Source organism: Coloeus monedula (genome assembly GCF_965178545.1).
Source record: "Coloeus monedula genome assembly, chromosome: 1".
Taxonomy (NCBI): domain Eukaryota; kingdom Metazoa; phylum Chordata; class Aves; order Passeriformes; family Corvidae; genus Coloeus; species Coloeus monedula.
The window spans coordinates 88,765,917-88,785,810 of record NC_138781.1 but is presented as its reverse complement, the minus strand read 5'-3'; the positions used below and the strand labels follow the sequence as shown (position 1 = coordinate 88,785,810).

The following is a 19,894-nucleotide window of genomic DNA, read 5'->3' as shown; positions in this document are numbered from 1 at the left end:
ACTCAACAATTAATTTCCAATTTGAAGGTGGTTTGTTCATTTTTTAAAGAGCTTTTAAAGAGCTTTTAAACATGATATTCAGTTATCTGAATGAGAAATATCCAGACTTGTTCATGTCTTACAAAACAATAATGAGATGGCAAACATGAAGCCAGCTGACAGCACATCAGATAATGTTTGCTGTGCAGTTTGGATGCTTAATTTAACTAACAGCTGCACTTTGGTTTGGATAAATGATGCAGGCCCAAATTAAAAGAAAAGAGTAAAGTGCAATGATGGCTGAAGGCTTATCTTGCTGTCATGTAAAGCATGAAATTTAGGAAGGCTAAAAAAAGCTGCTAGAGAAAGGGAGTAATTTGTACTTCTTTTTATGATAGAAACAGCTCCAAAAATTAATTCTGGTGTATGCGCACTTAAACACATTAATTCTTTTAAAGTAGTTATTAAAAACTACAGCTAAATGATACATGCAGTGTAGTGACTACTTTCTCAACATCTCCAAAGAGTATCAGTTAAGGGTATGTTATATTTTAGTACTGTATTACATAATTTTCTTCTCCATACCACTAAAGAAACTCTGTTGTTTCAGTCCAAAGCGCCACCCATCCTCCTTACTGCTCCTAATGCTCAACTTCATTTTGCTGCACTTTTATTTACTAACAGCATATGTCTCATTAAAAAAAAAAAGGCAGAAAGCATTTTAATAACTTTAGGCAACACGTTTTTTAAGCAGCCAACTTACTTTCCAGCAGCTTTTTTGTCCCTCCTTATCTTCCAACTGTTTTTTCCTGTAATTTTAAATAGAGTAAGGTGTCGCAGTGTGATGAATTATTTAAAAGGAATCTAAGCTTTCTCAGTCAAGAAGTGATTAACTACAGTTGGTCATATTTTTTCCTGAAGCTTGGCCAGTATGAACTAGGATGTTAGTTCAGATTTTCAGTGGAGGTTTTCGTGTTAGCAAGGTACAGCCTCTCAGAAGTGCAGTTGGAGATAAGACTCATTTTGGAGCATCCCTTTGAGAGCCTGTCTTTACTCAGATAATGTTCACAGTCAATAGGTTTTGCACCAGAAGAATTTAAAATTTTGAGGTCTGCTGTAAAACTGTCTTTTTACAATGTAAGAGGAATCCATTGTGTGGCTTTCTTGCAGTTTTAGAAATACGGTTTCTGAATCTTTGCCCAGGAAATAGTAGCAGTGTCAGTTCAGTGGTGGTTTGAATTGCTTACCTGCTTTAACTGAAGGCTGGAATTTGTGAAATGCTGAGTATTTCACTATTTGAGTTGGATAGGCTGTTACTTTAGAGGGGTGGAGAATGTAATTACAAAATTTTGTAAGATTCCTCCATGGTCTACTTTCCTATTGTTTTCTGGAAAATAGTCCAGTCCTGCACTCTAACCTGTGTAGGTATAATCTCTGAATTGACATCAAAGTTGGAGTGACCTGGTGATGGTTAACATATATGCAAGAACACAAGCAAGGTGAGCTTACAGTGTCTTTATACTACAATTTAACGTGCATAACATAATAACCATGCGAAAATGCAAGATTTGTTTGGCAGGAGGACTTCTATTTTTTTGCAAGAAAACATATGTCTTGAGAGTTGAATCCTTGAATTATGTGCAAGAAAAATTCTTGGAACAGTCTTTTTGCCAGCATCAATAGCGTTCTTGATCTTTTGCAATAATCCAGTTGCTTCTGGCTGTGAGTTCATGGTTCACCTGCCAACTGTTTCTGAACAGACTATACTACCTGCCTTGGGAATGATACCACAACTTACCATCTGGTGAGATCATGATAGTATCACTTGACCTCCACATGTGGTCTCTGTCAAGCACTTCATTGAAAACTGGCAAGACATTAGGGCCGGAACATACTGTTCTATGCAGCCTGAATTTTGGCAGGGTTGCAACGCTCAGTAAGTAAACTTCATCTGGCTTGCAAGTCTCAGACAAATAGAACAGGCTGATGTCATCGTAAGCTTTAACTCTCATTAAAGAAGAAAGTATGTGTCAAGTAATTATGAGGCTTTGTTGGGCACAGTATTTAGGGGAAGTTAATAGACAAAGATCGTTTTGAGCAGCAAGACTTCTGAAGAGCTGGCATTCAGTGAGCGATGAAAAATGACTCTAACACTGTGCTTAATTTAGAAACTGGGTTTGCATCACTTTTCAGACTTTGCTTCTAACTCCACCTGACATAGTTCCTAAATTAAAAAGGTAAAAAATTACAGAATAGATAAATTACCAAAGTAAATATGTGCTGTGTAAATCAGGTTTCATTTTCTGGCTTAATAGCATAGTCATCATTTAGCCAAATAAAAAAACAAGGGAAAACATCACAAGTATAATAAAAAAAAAAAAGTTGTTTTCTGCTACTTCGTTGTTAGGGTTAGAAGGGACCTCTGGAGATCATCCAGTCGAACCCCCCTGCGAAGGCAGGGTCACCTAGAGCAAGTTACACAGGAACACATCCAGGTGGGTTTTTTCCCAGACAGGGAGACTCCATGACCTCCCTGGGCAGCCTGTTCTCAAGGAAAAGAAATTCTTCCGCATGTTGAGGTGCAACTTGTGTTTTAGTTTATGGCCATTGCTCCTCATCTTGTCGCTGGGCACAATAAAAAAAGAGTCTGGCACCATCCTCTTTAAAGTTGGCATAGGTCACTTAGAGAAATAGACACCTCATTTCATTTTCAATGTGCCTGTCTTAATGAGAATATAATTTTTCAGCTCCTGAGAACCAGTAGACAGCCCCTGAGTCCTGCTCAGCTCTATGTTGCTGACACTTCCAGGTGTGGATAACAAGCAGTGTGCCATGATGGGTTCCTCAAACAAGTCTTCCTAGCAGAGTGTATTTGTAATTTTGGATAATAGAATCTTACACTTGTGGGGGATAGCTTGATGTAGAGCCATGTTATGCTACAGTCCTGGTAATATATCTAACTGACACTGTGGTACCACTCTGCTATTCTCCTCTCTTCTTGCTTTCAGAAGAGTGTGGAAATACAGGGGCTTTTGGCTGGCATTCATAAGTCCAGGCCAGAACTAGACTTGAGCGGGAATTTGAAGGGGACAGTGGGAAGGTGTGGCACAAACTAGGTGATTGTTAAGAGTCCCTTCTAACCCAAACTGTTCTGTGGTCCTATCAAGTTGGAAAGGAAACAGAGTCTATCACTTGACTTACTGCCTAAACCACGTTTCCCAGACATTCTGTGTGCCTACGGAAGGAGAAGGCTGATCAAAGCGGGTAGAACACTGGAAATAATCAGATATATTTTTCCTCTAAATTGAGAAGACTGCCAAAGTGATTGCCTAGGACTTAGTGCTAAGCACTAGAAATACAACTTGGCTATCTCTACAGAAGAAAATGTTAAGTCTAGAGGGAAACCTAAGCTCCAGGGAAGTATGTAGTTTATCGGAAGTAAAAAGGATAGTGTTCTCCTTGCTCCTTGGTATATGATTGTGTGAATTCTCTTCCACTTTCTAGTCATAACAGATTTTAGGCTATAGCCCATCCTTTTGGCAGAAAATTGGACAAAGATGCAAAATAATTTCTGCAAATCTTCGTGATAATCTCTGAGATTTTTAAGGACAGACAAGCAGCCAATCATCCAGCCTACAATCCAGGATGTGGGACTGTGAAAGAAAAGATAATGTGTAAAATCCTTAGTCTAGTGCCTTCCCAAAAGGAAGTCTCTTAAAAAGATGACATCATATCAAATTCATTAACAAAGGTGTCAGAATAAATATGAACTGCACTGCTACTGTGCATCTTACATTCTTACTAATGTTCATTTGTTCTGTTAATTGTATAGTTCTAACTAAAATGATGAGCACAAGTATGAGATTAAAATCTGGGGGTTGATTTTGCCTTTTTTGTTTAACTTCTCTAGAGGAGAAATGAATCTTGGTAGCAAATTAATTTGTGGTGGTTTTAAAATGTGATTTTTAAGTGTTTGAGGGTTTTTTTGTTGGTTCTCCTTCCCCCCCCCCACCTCCCCATGAAGACATAAATAAGGAGGATTACATTGTATTCAGAGAAAGAGAGGAAATTCAATTCTTTGCCAAAGCAAACATCCGCAGACTTGTGTAGTCTACATGTTTCAATGCATGTGAAAATATTTGGTGTTGTAGAGTGATTTCCTTGAGTGGAAATAATACTGCAGCTAGAAATGAGATTTTGCAAAGAAGGAAATCACAGCTATCTTAGTAATTTAACATCTCAGATTTGTTTATGGATAGTTTCCTGTCTGACACATTTAACTGAACAAGTTAAAGTGTATAAAGATTAGAATGACATTAATTTTTAACTGCCCTTGACTGTGACATTTCACAAAGGGTGTGTTCTATAAAAACAGACGGAAAAATGAGCTTGCCCCTTCACCTTGTACTGGCTTTCTTGTGTTAACTGATTTAGCTTTCTGTCACCAATCAGCCAAGTATTCAAGGACATACTTGGTTTTTGTCCTCTTCATTTTATGAATAAAATAGCACAAGAACATAGATATTTCTGTAAAATCCAGTAATGCTAAGCTCTTATCTGTTATTGGGACCAAGGTGTTTTTGCAGTCAGGACTTGATTTTTGATACCCAATACTAAATTTTGTTTAAAAATTCTGTTTAACACCAATAAAATAAGAAAAAATTATTCTGAAATTAGGCATCTTAGGCAAAATGATGCAAAATATTGTGATATCTGGTTAAAATATTAATGGTAGGGGATTTTCAGAAGATGGATGCAGTTTGCACTCTAGTTTCCCACAGTGCCTGAGCACCTCCAGCAGCAAAGCAGCTCGGAAGCTGAGGCAGGGAGTACAGCTGGGATGCAGCCATCAGGTGAGACAGACACCTGCACAGTACAAGGACGCACAGTGCTGAGTTTCAAAGTCAGGAGGAAGCCCCCTAATAGAGAGTGGTGTTGTCAACGGCTGAAACATGGTTATCCTGTTCCAAGAGCTGCTTGCTATTATTGGGGACTTAAACTCCCATCTAAATCTGTTCTCCAGGAGAGTGATGTGTCCAGAGTTACACAAGCTATCGTGTCTGGTTGGTCTGAATATCAGTCTTGCTACCCCAACATACTTACTCATATGGCTTACTTAAAACTAAACCTATTATTATTTATTTTATTTTCAGGCTTGTGAGATTCCAGACTGAAAAATTAACATGTACAGAAGTAAAATGATCAATGCAGAGAAACTGCTTGCTAATTTCTGAAGTGTAGTTATTTCTGTGCATTTTATTAAAATGACAAGTTTTCCAAATAATACCCTTTTTACAAGTGACTCCTTGTGCTAGATTTTTTAGTATCTCTGTTTCTTTTTTTTTTTTTTTTTGTAATATGTTGTTGTATTGCATGGGATCCTAGTAAGTATTTTAAATAACCCACACAAATGCATTCTGCAATGTAAGGACACATTTCTGGGAGATATCAGGCTACTGCTTTTGAACTCAGATTCTAATATACTTGTGTCTTAGTGCATTTGTGTACTTATGGATTAAACATTCATTTTTTGATCAAATGAAGCAGGATACCACCCAGTAAAGAAAGAAGGTAGAGAAGTTCAGTGCTGAATAGACAATTTTATTAATGTAGCTTACAGTAGTCACCTCATCAGTTGTACATACACATGGTTTTAAGTGTTCACTGAATTTTCCTTTGTCAGTATATGCCAGTGAAAAGACTAATAACGTATGACCTGTCCAGGGAATATTAGACATATGAGTAAATGTTGTTTAAGACACATTAATGGTCAGTTGGGACTTCTTGTGGTTTCTAGTGCTAGACATGTTGAAGCATCTGTTGCTTTGTGAAAATGCAGAATCAGCTGGGCTGAATAGCTTTTATATCATCAAGTTTAGCTGACAGATTTATGTCTCCATTCTGTAGCTGAAAGATTTATCTCTCTGATTTTCCTAGAATGACTCCTCTTGGATCAAAATATTTACTTCTCAACTGCTTTAAGTTATGTCCTAGGAAAATATCTTTAAATCTAAACCCATAAATCTTACTTACATACCAATCTACCACTTGTCTTTCATAGAATATTATAAAGGATTAATGCAGTTATGGTTATATCAAGAGTTTAAAGCCTATTAATAAAGCATGTGTCTTTTTTTCTTTTAGAACTTCTTGTAAAATGGCTCTTAATTATTTCAAGATTTCCTAAAATTCGTTGTGGGAAGAGGTTTGGGATGGTCCCACACATAGTTTGGGATGATAACTGTTGTTTGTTCAGTTACAGGTCAGCTCTGGGTTTTTTTTTTTCCTTTGGATTGCATTTAAACATTTTTATAATTCAGTAGGCATTCTGACCCCACACGTTATCATCACCAGCAGGTATATCAGAATCTGACTCGCATAAATCAGAGTGTGTGTCTAGTCAGTGTGGGATGATGGAGCAAGTTTGTAATGAGGGCATGCAGGTGATTGAATCCATGTGTCCTTTTTCCAGTCCTTTTTCTTTAATTCTAAAAATAATTTCTACAGTCAGTCACTGTTTTCACGAATGAGACAAATTAGCTAATTCCTCTATAAAACAATTAAAGGTCCTGATGTATAGCATTGCATAAAAAGGAGAAAGAAGCAAGAGAGTATAAGGGCTTTCTTCACACATTTTATATCATATGCTTCAATATTTTATTTGCATATGCTCAACAGTCATGTGGCATCCCTTAAAAGCAATCTTTATTCCAGACATGATTCTATTGCTGATACATCTGTATCATCTGTAGCTATGTTGTTTGAGCAGGAAGAAAATTGCTTTAAGGAGAATTTTGTTAAATATCGAGACTGGAAAATTCTTAGGTTTTCAGTATTTTTCCTCTTCTGTGGCAAAATGATAGGAGTGATAGTAAAAGGAAAAATTTGTTGCCATAAGACAAATGTTTCTTGTAATGTTTATAAAAATACTGGAAAGACTGGTTTGGATTTTGAAGCACAAACGATGCAAATTAATGGTACAGTTTCTGGCTTACAGAAGGAGGCTCAGTTTTGGGAGCCATAAACCTGCAGTGAATTTGGGCCTACTTGGGTCTGTGGATAAAAGAAAGTTGGCATTTGCCTGATGACTTGGTACTTTTATAGATAAATATTTCTGTTAGAAAATTTAAAAGGCAATGGTTGACAAATGCAACACCAGTGTCTGGCCTGTATGTAGAGGACAGGCAACGCAAAGAAGTGGAGCTCACACTGGAAATTTATCTGAGAACCTCCTTGTTTTTGAAGGCTTGATGAATTTTCAGTAGTGGTGACTTGTTTCCTTGGGCCTCGTTTTATATTTTTCATTACTTCATATTCAGTGCAGTCTGACCCAAAGAAAATACTAGACTTTTACACATGAGGAAACTTAAACTCAGTTTACACATCCACTCTTACAGTATCCACAGATTGTTTGCAAGTAAGGTGACTGTGAAATGCTGCTGATTGAAAAAATCAAGCATTGGCCTTGTAGGATCCTTTTCCACACAATTTTGACAAATAACCTCCCCATGATGTTGTTTTTATGCTCTAAATATATTCTAAAATCTTATCTAGAGCCCTCCAAATTTGATAAGTATGTTGAGCTTTCACAGAAGGAGAACACGTTCAGCACGTTGCTCAGATATTTTGTCTGCAGTATTGGAAGTATTTTTCAAAAAGCATGTGAGCCCTGAATATAAAGGAAATTTTTTTTTTTAATTGTGTGTGGTCTTATCAATATGGGAAGAGAAATTACACTATTTTTCAGACTTAGCTCCTTTTGACCTTTTTTATTCATCTCTAGCTCAGTTCATGGCATTAATTATAGTCAGAGAACACTTAATGAACATCTTTTAAAATTATGTATTTGTTGTAACAGGAGCTGATTTAATAATTTCTTGTTTATAAATACAGGTGAAGCACAAGTGCTAAGACAAAGAAATATTCTGTTAGACTCAGAGAGGGGCTCCTGTAACAAAGTTTCAATGGGAAATTACTCTAAATAATGTTGTTAAGGCTTGATTTCTTTATAAAAGAAGCAGCCAGCCATAACAAATTATTTTCAAGTTCTATTGGTTTTGTATATGCAATTGGAAGAAAGAAACAGAATGTTCTTTGTGCTTTTTCCATTTATGTTTAGCCTCATAGTTTTACCGAAATTGGGATTAAAGGAAAGCTACCTTTTGCAATTTTATGACCTATTCTTGAACTAGACACTTCTTATATACATTGTAGCATGACTGGCTTTAAACAAGCATTTCATCTTCTTTATGGTGTTTGTGAAGAGTACTGCACTTAGCTGACAGTATAATAAAAGCATTTTTGTGTGTGTACTTCACCAAACTTGCATTATTGCAGTCATGCACTAGCTATTTCCTAGCCTATTCTTTAACTGTAGCAGTGTGTCCATCCATACATCTGTCTAATGTTCCTCAGGAGATTCGACTTAAATAAGAATACATAAAGCTGAAAAAGATAAGCTGACTTCTAAAAAGGATCCTTTCTTCATAGGAAAGCACTTATGTGTCTTTGAGGAATTTGACTACACCAAGCTAACATCCTTCACTCATCTGGTCCTTGGGCAAGTGTGATCAGTAATCTCTGTCATTTTAAGTGGGAAGACTTTTCCTTACTTTCTGTCTTGATTCTCAAGATTTCCTAGCTTTATCCTTTAAATCAGCAGTCCAACCATTTTTTGTCCTAAAATAAAATGACCTTTCTCTCTGGAGAGGGAGGAGTGAACGTGGAAGCTGCAAAATGCCATTAAACAACTGCAAAAGTCAAGCTTGTACTTGTGAAGTATCGGGAAAGTTCGGATGCTGCCTATCTCCCAGATGATTCAAGTTCTTATAGCTACTGAATTTTGCAATCTCTGGAGTAGTCAAAATCTCCACTTTGATGATTTTCTTTTTTTTTTTTTTTCTGTAAGGTGGTATCCTGAAGAATCAAGATGCAGTATTAAGTGCCTACATGTTTTTAGTTATTTAAAATGCAGTGCAGAAGAATGGGGTTGTTTTGTTTTTTTCCAAAGTGTGTATTTGCCCATTTCATCAGTAGAGAAGAATGAGGCATTAGGTAGCTGTCCTCTGTGTAATTCCCCTTTAAACTAAAGCCTGATGGATCTGTTTCACTGAACAGGGTTTCCCATGTTCAGCTCAATATTGGGCATTCTGTTTAAACTTCAGTTCCTAATCACTGCAGGCAGTTCCTTTGTCAGGGGATGTGTCCCATCTTAATACAGAGCAACACTATAACATTGGGCAAAAGTTTTTCAGTGGAGCTCTATAATTTTGCAGTGTCCATTCCTGAGCATTTGGTGTGGTGTTCTTTTCTGGGTGCGAGTCCCATGTTTTTTAAATTCTGTGAAATTTGGTGATCAAAATTTAAGTTTACAAATTCTTAACGTTATTGCCCATTTACTATGCCTAACTTTGTCTAGATTGGCCTCACTGGCTTTAGTCATGCATTTCATCTGGTGGAAATTTAATATAAAATGCTGAAATAATCCGTAATAGTAGGAAGTAGGACCAGGACACCTTTCTTTTCCACTCTTGTTTGGTACAAAGCTGCAACTCATCCTGGTTGCTGTGCTCTATGTCCAGTGCAGTTACTGCCAAGTTTCTCCCATGCAGGATGCAGGTTCACCAAGGGGTGGAGAGTGTCCAATTGCCATGTGGCATGATGGTTAAAGCATCATCCTTGAAAGGTGGGAACAAAAGGGTTCTTTTTTATGATGTAAGACACTCCTGAGTGCTTTTGAAAAGGAAGGCTAAGTGTAGGAGACACTATTCATATCCTAATCTTCGTAAAATTCATTTATTCTCAGACTTTTTACTCAGCGTAGGAAAGGAAACCTGTAAATCAGTGCCTTTCCTCTGAACTCTGATAGTAGATTTAAGCAGTGTGAAGCTACTATTTGTTCAATGAAATCTCCCGCAACAATTGTCCTTTAAGGGTCCATTAATCCTCTGGATTAAAGGAAATATTACGAATATGATTTGGTTTATTTTTATTTTTATTTTTATTTTTATTTTTATTTTTATTTTTATTTTTATTTTTATTTTTATTAGCTGGGCCTTTGAGATAGTAGAAAACCACCCAGTGGTTTTCTATATTAGATACAGGAGTATTGGGACAGACAGAGCAGTTAGGTCAAAGAAGTGAAGGCTTCTTTGGAGGAATGCCAGCAGCATGTCATATGTGGGCAGCCACCATTACTCTCTTCCTCAGCAAAGCCTGGTACTGACTGCTGTTGTCAGTACCTTTCAAATATAAAAATTCCACAGACTTTCCTACATGGTTTTTTTATTATTATTATTATTTTTCTGGAAAAAGGAAATAGAGCTAAGTTCCAACAAGCTACGGAAAATTATGCAACCCAGTGAAACCCAAGTCATTTGTAATAACATTTTTCATATTTTTAAAAGCGGCATAAACAGTAATGAAGTCCTGGCATATCAACCAGCATGTTGCAATTATTGGAAGCCAAGGTGTTACAGATATTCAAAAGTATGTCTGTGAAGTCCAGTAGGCATGAATAGAGTACAGTATGATCTCATATCATCATGCAAGCAAACTGTCAATTCTGATTCTTCTCTCAGAAGTCCTTAGACAAGAATTTGAGAAAAAAAATAAAAGAAATGAGAGAGAGTTTATGCACTACACATGCCAACTGGAGTATTTAACCATAATTTAAGGCTTGAAGAAACCAATGGAAAAAGAAGATCATGTTATGGCTTAAGATTAACAACACACATCGTGTCATACTCTGCTTTGATGAGTGTTGGGCTCCCTAGTTCACTTTTTCCAAAACCATCAAATGCCTACCAGACTGGTATTTCTGCTGTGACACTCATCTGCAGTTCTTGTCTCTTTCCATTTCTGAGTGCAATATTACTGTACTTCTTTAATCTCCTGTTGTCACTATAAATGCTCATTATAAATAAACTGTGCTGAGAAATTAGGTCATATGGAAAACACTTTTCTTTTGCTTGTTGACAATTTGCAACATCAACAAAATACATCCTTTATTGTGCTTATTTTTCAACTTTGCTAGATATCACAAGGAGCATCCCTCAGTGATTTAAGGAAAAAGAAGAGGCGTGCCCCTCTTCCACCAGCTGCATCTGCTCCACCCACTCCTGCCATGCCAAACAGGACAGAAGACAGGGAAGACAAGAGGAAGAGCACAATGGGTGAGAGGCGTTTTCTCCTGAATAATCCTATTCATGTGCTTTCACTGCTCACTGTTTGAAGTTGCCTTAATTCTGTTATGCTGTGAGATTGGAAACTTTTGTAACTTGGGGAAAAAAACCTACATTTCTCTGCAGAATGAAAGTCTGGAAATAAGTGTTTGTATATTACCTCTTGGTTTTTTTAATGCCACCACACAGAGTACCACAGGGTAGTAAAAATATAGATAACACTCATCAGATCATTTGAATATTTGGCACCAACTTTACATACAAAAGCACTAGCCCTGGGCCTATTCTGCACCTTGAAGGTCATGATTGGTTTGCTAGTAAATGGAAATAAAGAAATAGTAAATGGAAATGCTAATAAATAATAAATAGAGATTGGCCAGGCAATACTGAATGCATCTCAAGCCATGAAGTTCTTCTAGAACCCAAGTACAGTCAGGTTGGTTCAGTGTCTCCTCATGTTTCTAAAACCTGAAGGCATTTGATTTTCATATAGTCCTCCAACAATTTGACATCAACTGCCCATACAGAGTAAAGTTGGTTTTTTAAATTTCAGCCTCACTTTCATTATAAATAAATATCTGCTGAGTCTTTAGATAATCAGTAGAAGAAAAGAACTGATGCTCTCAAAGGAATGCCATACATACCTAGAGACAATAAAAGAAACTGTAGTTTCAGCTCCATGTGGCACCATGTCTACTCCTACAGGAAAACTGAAAAACATTCTCCCAGAACTCTGTTGTTATCTGCCTGGTAGCTTGTTCAGATTGGTGAGAGCTTTGCCTGAGTGAGGACACCAGGATTATGCTTCTAGCAAGCAAAGTGATTTTATAATGGATAAAGATATGAGATAATGACCCCACATATTGGAACTCATTTTTCAGTACATTAAGAGAATCATTCTTCAAGTTCCATAATGCACTCAGTGCACTTCAGTTCATGCCTTTGACCTCATGTTTCATCAAAATGCCTAAGACATACAGATATGACATTCTGTCATACATAATTGCTTACATTACAGATGCCTTACAGTTTAGAAAGAAACCTCTTGGCTTTGTTCCAACATTTATTTTCAGTAAATGCTTCACATTTAATGCCTCAGCATTTATGTAGCAGCAGGAGTCCATTATCATGTGACATATTCGACTCCATTGACATCTCTTATTTAAACTCTCTACAGGCAATGTTATTGCTGGGCCATATAACACAGAAGTTTTCAGCAAATTGGCTTACTTTTAGCCACTAAAGATGTCACGCTCTACCGCTTCTCACGCTTTGCCCTACTGCTGGTCACTTTTTGATGACATTTGTTGCTTTAACTTTTTATAAGTCTTCTTTTTTTTTGTATTGGTGCTCAAATGTTACAGATGAGATATAGCAGAGGTACTTATAGTCTGTTCAATACTGTGTACATAAGTGTCTGCTGGCCAGACTCTGCTCATGTGGGATTCTGTAGTATCGTTTGCTTTAATGGAGACTTATTATTTTACACTGACAAAGAACTCGTCCCACAGTAGCCCTGTCTTCAGTGCTTTTCGTTTTCTGCTACTTTCTTGAATGAATGTGTTCATTAAAAAGAAAAAATGTTACAGCCAGAGAGGGTTGGTAAAACAGCCTCTCTTCGGGGCCCTTGCAAGAAAACAATGAGAAAGCACAGATGGCTCTGAAAGCATGAGAGAAAAGCTGTGAAAAAAGCAAGACTCCAGTGAGGGGAAAAACGTGCTGCAAGAAATAGTCAGCCACATGATTGAAAAAGTATTAAAGGTACCTATGGAGCTCTCAAGTTAGCCATGTGAATCAAAGCAGAAGATCCTATCAAAAATATTCTCAAACTGGCAAATTCACTGTAGTATTCAATACTGAATCATTTATTGTGATACCAAAGTATTGTGCCAAATTTCCTCAAAGCAGTAAAAAAAGGGCTTGCACATTTGCCAGGGTTAAAATGTGTCTCTGGAAGATACTCCCCTGGAAGCTAGTGACTCCTAAGTAGAAAATCATAATGGTTTAATCTTTTTTCTTCCCCCTTGGTGCTGCTTCCCTTCTCAGCAGCCCCAAAACGCAAGCCTGAGAGTGTAGGAATGGATCAGACCAAAGATCTGCCCCTGCCAGCATCCATGTTCAGCAATGACCACATGCCTGAGGCAGGGTATGAGAGCAGGACGAGCGGGTAGTTGTGGTTCCTCAGTGCACTTTCAGCCTCTAAGGGCTTTCCAAATAGCAGTAGCTCAAGTTCTGTACCCTACAGACTGGCAGCAGCTTTTTAACTTTGCAAGTGGTTCACAGAGTACAGTGCAAGACACATGTATTTGTTTAGTTATTGCACATAGTGTTGAAATAATCCCCCAGACAAAGTTATGGGCATTTCCTTTGATAGCTTCAAACACTGTTTTGCATGAAACAACTTAATCATCTGCTTCTCTACAATGTCAAAATAATGAAAACCAACTCAAAAAAAAAAAGAACAGAAAAACCTGTAAGATAGCTACTTCAAAATACTGACCTAAGGCATCTTCCTCTTTTTCTCAGGAAGAGTCAGGAAAATAGTCATATAAAGTATCTGAGAGGTCAGCAAACTCAGGCAGTTTGACACTTCAGAAGATAAAATAAAACATATTTTTCGCATTTTCTTACACTGCTTTTTTTCAATTTTTTTATTTAACTCAACTACTTTTCTCCTTCCTTATGTCTGCCAAAACTGGTGATTTTAACTGTTAGTTATAATGTACATGTGTGTACTGGGCTCAATTCTGGTCCCACTGCTGTTGGTTTAAGACCCACCTTTTCCTTCTGCCGTAATTATTTGTATGTAGATAAGAGCAGAAGTAGATCCAGAGAGACCTTGGATGTGGGTAAGGGAAAATCAATGTGTGATTTTAAAAAAATAACAACAAACAGAGCGATCATTATCTTGCAATGAAGTAACAAGTTAATTGATCCCCCTGTAGGTGATGGACGGCAGGTGCCACAAAAGCCTCCTAGGGGCACCACTCGTGGTCCCCCCCAGTTAGTGATCCCCCCACCCCCACCTTACCCTCCTCCTGGCAGTGACATTGTGGATCCAACAGTGTGTTACAGAGAAGCAGATGTTACAGCACCAACAGAGCTGGTACCTAAACGTATGTTTGAAAATATCTGTATTTGCATTTCCACTCTTTTGATGATTACTCTCAGGGGTAGCTTTTCCAGACTTTCCTCTCTGCTCTCTAGACATCTGTGTCTGTTTTTCCCCCTTTTTCCAGCCTGTTGTCTTTCAAAATGTCCAATGCAGTGTAACTAACTAATATCAAGTAAACACAACACTTGTTTCGAGAGAGTTTTGCATGTGATACCTGGCCATTGTACAGAAGCATTTAAAAATAACCATCAAGCTTTTTTGTTTTGTTCAACTGAAAAAAAAAAAAAAATCTGTTGTCTTGTATTAATTCCCCAAGTTTGTTTTTCTGTACTAACAATTTTTTTGTCTCCAGAGACAAGTTCCATTGAGAGTCAATGGGTCTGTCAGTCTAGGTTGAAAACTACAGTATCCTCCTTAGGAAAATTAAACCATTTACAGGAGCTGTATATTTTTAAAGGCCATCCTGTCCTAATGGGTACATCTTTCTTGGCATCTCTTGGTAGTCCTTTGTGTGCTCTTCACCCTGGGGCATAACAGTTATCAGACAAAGAAGTACAGTATTTTCCACGTCCCCATGTACTTGTAAAAAGCATGTTTTCATGCTACTTTTTCGTGCTTATCCATTGACTGCCTTTAAATCTTTGTACACAATCCAAGTCTTTGATCATGTATTATGTTCCCTGTGGGATTGCCCTGCACACCCATGTAGAGCCAATAAAAGCAGCAGAGCTCTGCACGTTATGACATCTCATGGATTCACTTCCTTTGAAGACTAGGAGGGTGTCTCCTAACCATGGGATAGAGAAATGTTTCCATTAGCTGCTAATCTGACAGAAGGTCTCTTTCCAGGACCTTATGTTTGCCAAAAGTACTCTGCAGGTTGCAGCTACTCTGATACATTATTGTGGGTGTGTTTGCTGTTGATTACCAGCTAAATCTAAAGCAATATTTTTCAAATCTGTGCTGAGGAAATACAATTGGTAAGTTTTATTGGAGCTAGTGATGGAAATTAAGGAGATCATACTAACAGAAAACATGAATCTTATTGAGGATTAACCCTAAGACATCTTTACCAGCTTATGCACAGAAATCATATCATACTTAAAATCTTCTTTTTGTTCTAGATACCATCAGCTTGCCTACAATGTTTTCTTTATTAAAAATCTATTGTGGCCTTCTTTGCATTAATATTTCTGCTTCATTTGATTTTCTATCACTGTTAATTTTGCAATGCTTTCCTGATCTACCTTGCTGATCAAATACCCTTTAATCAATGCAGCCCTGATTTAATCAGTGAGATAATTTGCTCTTAAACAAACATAGTATCTCAGCCAAAAGGATTTGATGAAGCTTGTACATAGAAACAAAACATGCATTTTTATTATCCTCAATTTACTGAGAGCAAGAGCTTAGTGGGTACTGATTTTAGACTTAAAGCATCAGTGTTGGAGAGCGACAAGTTTTAGCTCTGTAATTATGCTATGTCCTAGCTAGATAAAGATAAGTGTGTAGATTTACACAAGAGAAGTGTGTATAGATGTACCCATGAGAGACAGCAGCATGTGGGACAGATGCTAATTACATTGCCTAATGCCACTCTGAAAGGTGCTTAGATACCGTAGCGATTGAGCTGTGTAAGAACAAGGTTTTGCAACGATGTCTTTTATTGCCTGAGAATGCCTCAAGCAGTGCAAATAAGATTTGGGTGGTAGATTCAAAGAACAACAAAATTTTTAATCTTCCCAACTCTAACCTCAGTAAACGTGTTTTCTCATCGAACAAGGTAGGGAGGAGGATGTTCTGAAGTCATTCTCAAAACAGCTTTCTGTGATGAGGATTGTGGTCTTCCTTTGCTGGGTGGGTGACTGTCAACAGCAATATGTCTTCCAAGAGAAAAAATTCCCATTTAGAAATTCTGTGATATATGGAGTTGAAATTCTCACTCCTTTTGATCTGCCACCGTCTGTGAAGGGGCTGTCCTTCACCCTTCCTTCCTTCCTTCTGTTCTTCTGTCCTTCCTCCCTCCCTCCCTCACAGTTGTCTCCTTGTGCTCTGGGAAACACATGTTGAGGGATTTTCATTTCATAGAGAGTGGTGGCCATCACTCTTCACTGAGTTTCCCAAACTTATGTGGAGTGCAAGTAATTCATGAGTATGAATAAGATACTTCAGCTTTTCTGTATCAAATGGTAAGAATCTCTTCCATAAACAAGAGTACAAAAGTTCCTCACAGTTTTTACTCTTAAATCTTTTTATTCTAATTACCGGACTGTTTCACTAACATTTGGTCTGGTAGAACCTTAACTGCATGTTGTGTGCAGGTTTAAATCGATGTGTTTATGGGATCCTTTCTCCTTCCTTATCTTACTAATCAGATTGTTCACAGCCTGATTCTAAGATTGAGTGTACTTTGGGAATGCAGAGATGGAGATTGTTGCATGGTGTTTGGTTATGTCACATTGCCTGTGGAGTTCCCAATACGTGAGTTGACAGTGAGCTCTGTGCTACTTACCTGAGGTAAAGAATGCACATAGTGAAAGGCTGCTGCACCTAGACAAACAACTGAAACGTGCTGCCTTGAAATGTCAGCCAGCTTGTTAGAGTAAATTCAGTATTCCTGTGAAACTCCACGATCAGCTCTTTGTTTGGCTAGTTACGAGCTATCATTATGATATGCAGTAAGAAAAGCTCTATGAAAAAGAATACACAGTTCACCTCCCTGTAGAGTGAGATCCCAAAGTTAAAATTTTTACTCTGGCACTGGATAAGTACTAGTGCTCTCAGGGTTCACACTGGGTAAGGGCTTGACAACTGATTGATTTGTAAATTTCAGAAAGTGCTCTGTCTTTGAAGAAATGAAATCCTGATTTGAACCTGTCCTTGTTTGTAACTATAGTTCAAAATAGTCAATCATCACTTAATGGGATGGTTTTTAAGGGGTGAAGGAGTGGGTACAAGCATTTTATTTTCTGTAAATGACACACATACTACCAGTTGAATAAAACCAGGTTAATTTTAAGGAACCAGGAGAACAGAAAAGAGCCTTATATCTAATTTTTAATTTTTTTTCATTATATCACTGATGAGTGAACAGATAATACAAGCCAGTTGACAAAGGCAATGACAGTTTCACAAGAAGTTCAGTTGTATTTCTTCAGTCACCTTATATATATGTCTAGTCTTTCACAGGGCTAGATTCTAAGACTTGGGTTTTGTTAGCTTGAACCAAAAATGGGTTCAAGAGGAACAGAGGAAACTTCACTCTCTTACATGTGACTCTAAATCAGTTGAGAGCTGAGGGCTGCTATGCAGGGAGTTTTGCTGGCTTGTCACGGTACACTGCTTCATAAGGCACGTGTCAAGTGACCCAGCCTTTTCTTCCTTAGAGGTGGTCTTTAAAGCAAGAACACCTGCAGGTGTGGCTTAGGAGGCTTTCATTGCCCTCATTATTTTTACTCATTCAGGCAATCTGAGGCTAAAGAATGTAGTTGAATCTCCAGTCTCATCTATCTTGCACCTTCTGGAGAATTAAAATTCAGGTCAGGTAAAGCAGAATTCATAGACATACTGCATATCAGTAGGTCTTGTGCTGTTAGGATTGAGTTAGCTTACACATGAACCCGGGGAGTTAGTCTCAGAGCATCTGTGGGATTCCAAATTTTAACACACGTGCCCATGCACCTACGCCTCCTTTGGGCATCTGATATTTTAATGTTACTGAGCATGCTAGCCATTCTTCTCACTGACCTACACAATACTTACAATTTTATTCTTTTACTCTTTTCCCCCAACAGTTTACTGTTGTGCATCATTCCCTTCATACTCCAAGCGTGTCTGACAGACCTTGCCTCTCCTCCTATGACCTTCATACTTCTGAACCTCCTGTTGCCTCTGCTACCCTGATTCTTCTGTTGCCTTCCTTCCTCCCCAGCTGGAAAAAAACCCCCTCTTTTTCTGACTGAGATTTTGGCTTTTTTTCTTTTTAAACTCGCACATTCTCTTTTAATTACTATTGATTATTTTTGGCTGTGGTTCATACTCATTTGTGAGATGTATGCTCCAGAACTGAATGGTGTGTTATATAAATCTGTATACCAGCCTCAGAAAGATTATCTGTCATTCTTTTCCAAAAGATTCTCTTTATTTTGAGCCATGGTTCAATTTGATGTTGCAAAAGAGTGTAGGTTTGGGACAGGGTGTCTTACTTTTCATATTGTTAAAAATTTTAATGAAAAGTTTCTAAAAACATTGTTTTTTCTTTCTATTACTCTAAGTATAAAATTTTGTATTCTCTATTGTTCTATCTTCCTCTTATTGCATCTATTTTGTTCCTTTGAAACAAAACTAGAACTGGGCATGGCCTAGTCAAGTTGAAGTGCAAGATTCTTTCTATATCTTGGCTATCAATCAAGCTGTCAAGAAAAAAAGAAACAGGAAGATCTGTTGCATCTATAAGGGGCTTAAAAGGAATACCAAGAACCAATACCAAATGCACTGATTCATATTCTTTACTTCTGCTTTCATCCTGATGCTTAATATGAGTAATTTTATCTTGATGCTGGAGACATCCTGTGGAAATCAAGGTGTGTGTTCTATTTCTGTAACAAAAGATGCAAACACTGTTTGCTCAACAGAAATCTCGTTCCACAAGTCTCCTTTTTGCACTTGTACTAGGAACAGTCAGTGAGTTTTAATTAAAATATCATATATAAGTTTGTACTTAGCAAAATCTTCTTTGTACTGAAGGAAGTTCTTCATGAGAACGGCCCATAAGACATATATTTTTAATAATCCTGAACTACAAACATAGGCTTTATGAGTTGTAATGTAATGGTGCACACACCCACAACTATTCTGACCTCGCATGTACTGTGCTTTAAGACATTCATGTTATTTAAATGAGTGACTTGCAATACATAACTCTGATTTAAATGATGAAAAATTATTGTTTTACCCTCAAGCAAATAATCATGTTAATCTTGAATCCTTTCCAGGTAGGCAAAATGGAGAATAAGAAAGCAAAGCATTACTACAAATAATATGAAATATGACTAAAATGGGGTTTGACAGTTTTTAATACAAATATGACATGTAGTTAATAAGTTTTAAGTGATGCTTTAGAAAGTATACTTAGTACCCTAAGGGTCTTCTAATAAAAGTGGAGTAGATTTGAACTCTCTGAGCTGCCAGGTACATTGTAATACCTTCTTAAGACAGGACAATAGTTTAATTGTAAGTCTTCTCTTAAAAAAAAAAAAAAAAAAACAAGTAGGTGTTCACAATGTGAAGATTAAGAACCTAATTTACCCATTCTCATTACTCTATTACATCCTATTTGTAACTCTAGAGTTATCTGGCCCATGGAGTTCAGACTAGGGTAAAAGTAATGAAGTGGTGAAACAAAATGTTTTATATTGAGTACAACATACTGTGTAGTGTCAAAGCAGTTCTTTCCATTGACACCATTTTCGCTGAAAGGTGGCACAAGTTTTCAAGAAAAACACATTTTTAAAGAAGAAATTTCCTTGCTTTGAGAGGATACAGCTATGGCTCTTCTCCACATTGCTGGCATGTTTCCTATGAAAAGCAGTCTCTTCAGGTAGCCTCCTCAATCTCT

The 19,894-nt window shown here is 37.4% G+C and overlaps 1 protein-coding gene across 5 annotated transcripts in view; it reads left to right on the top strand.

Annotated features, from left to right (window-relative positions):
- The window catches only part of COBL (cordon-bleu WH2 repeat protein), a 157,918-nt gene that overhangs the window by 95,084 nt on the left and 42,940 nt on the right, over nt 1–19,894 (top strand). For all 5 annotated transcript variants that reach the window (XM_082287359.1, XM_082287360.1, XM_082287363.1 and 2 more), the window contains one exon: nt 11,015–11,153. In XM_082287359.1, coding sequence (XP_082143485.1) covers nt 11,015–11,153 — 139 coding nt within the window. The remainder of the gene's footprint in view (nt 1–11,014; nt 11,154–19,894) is intronic.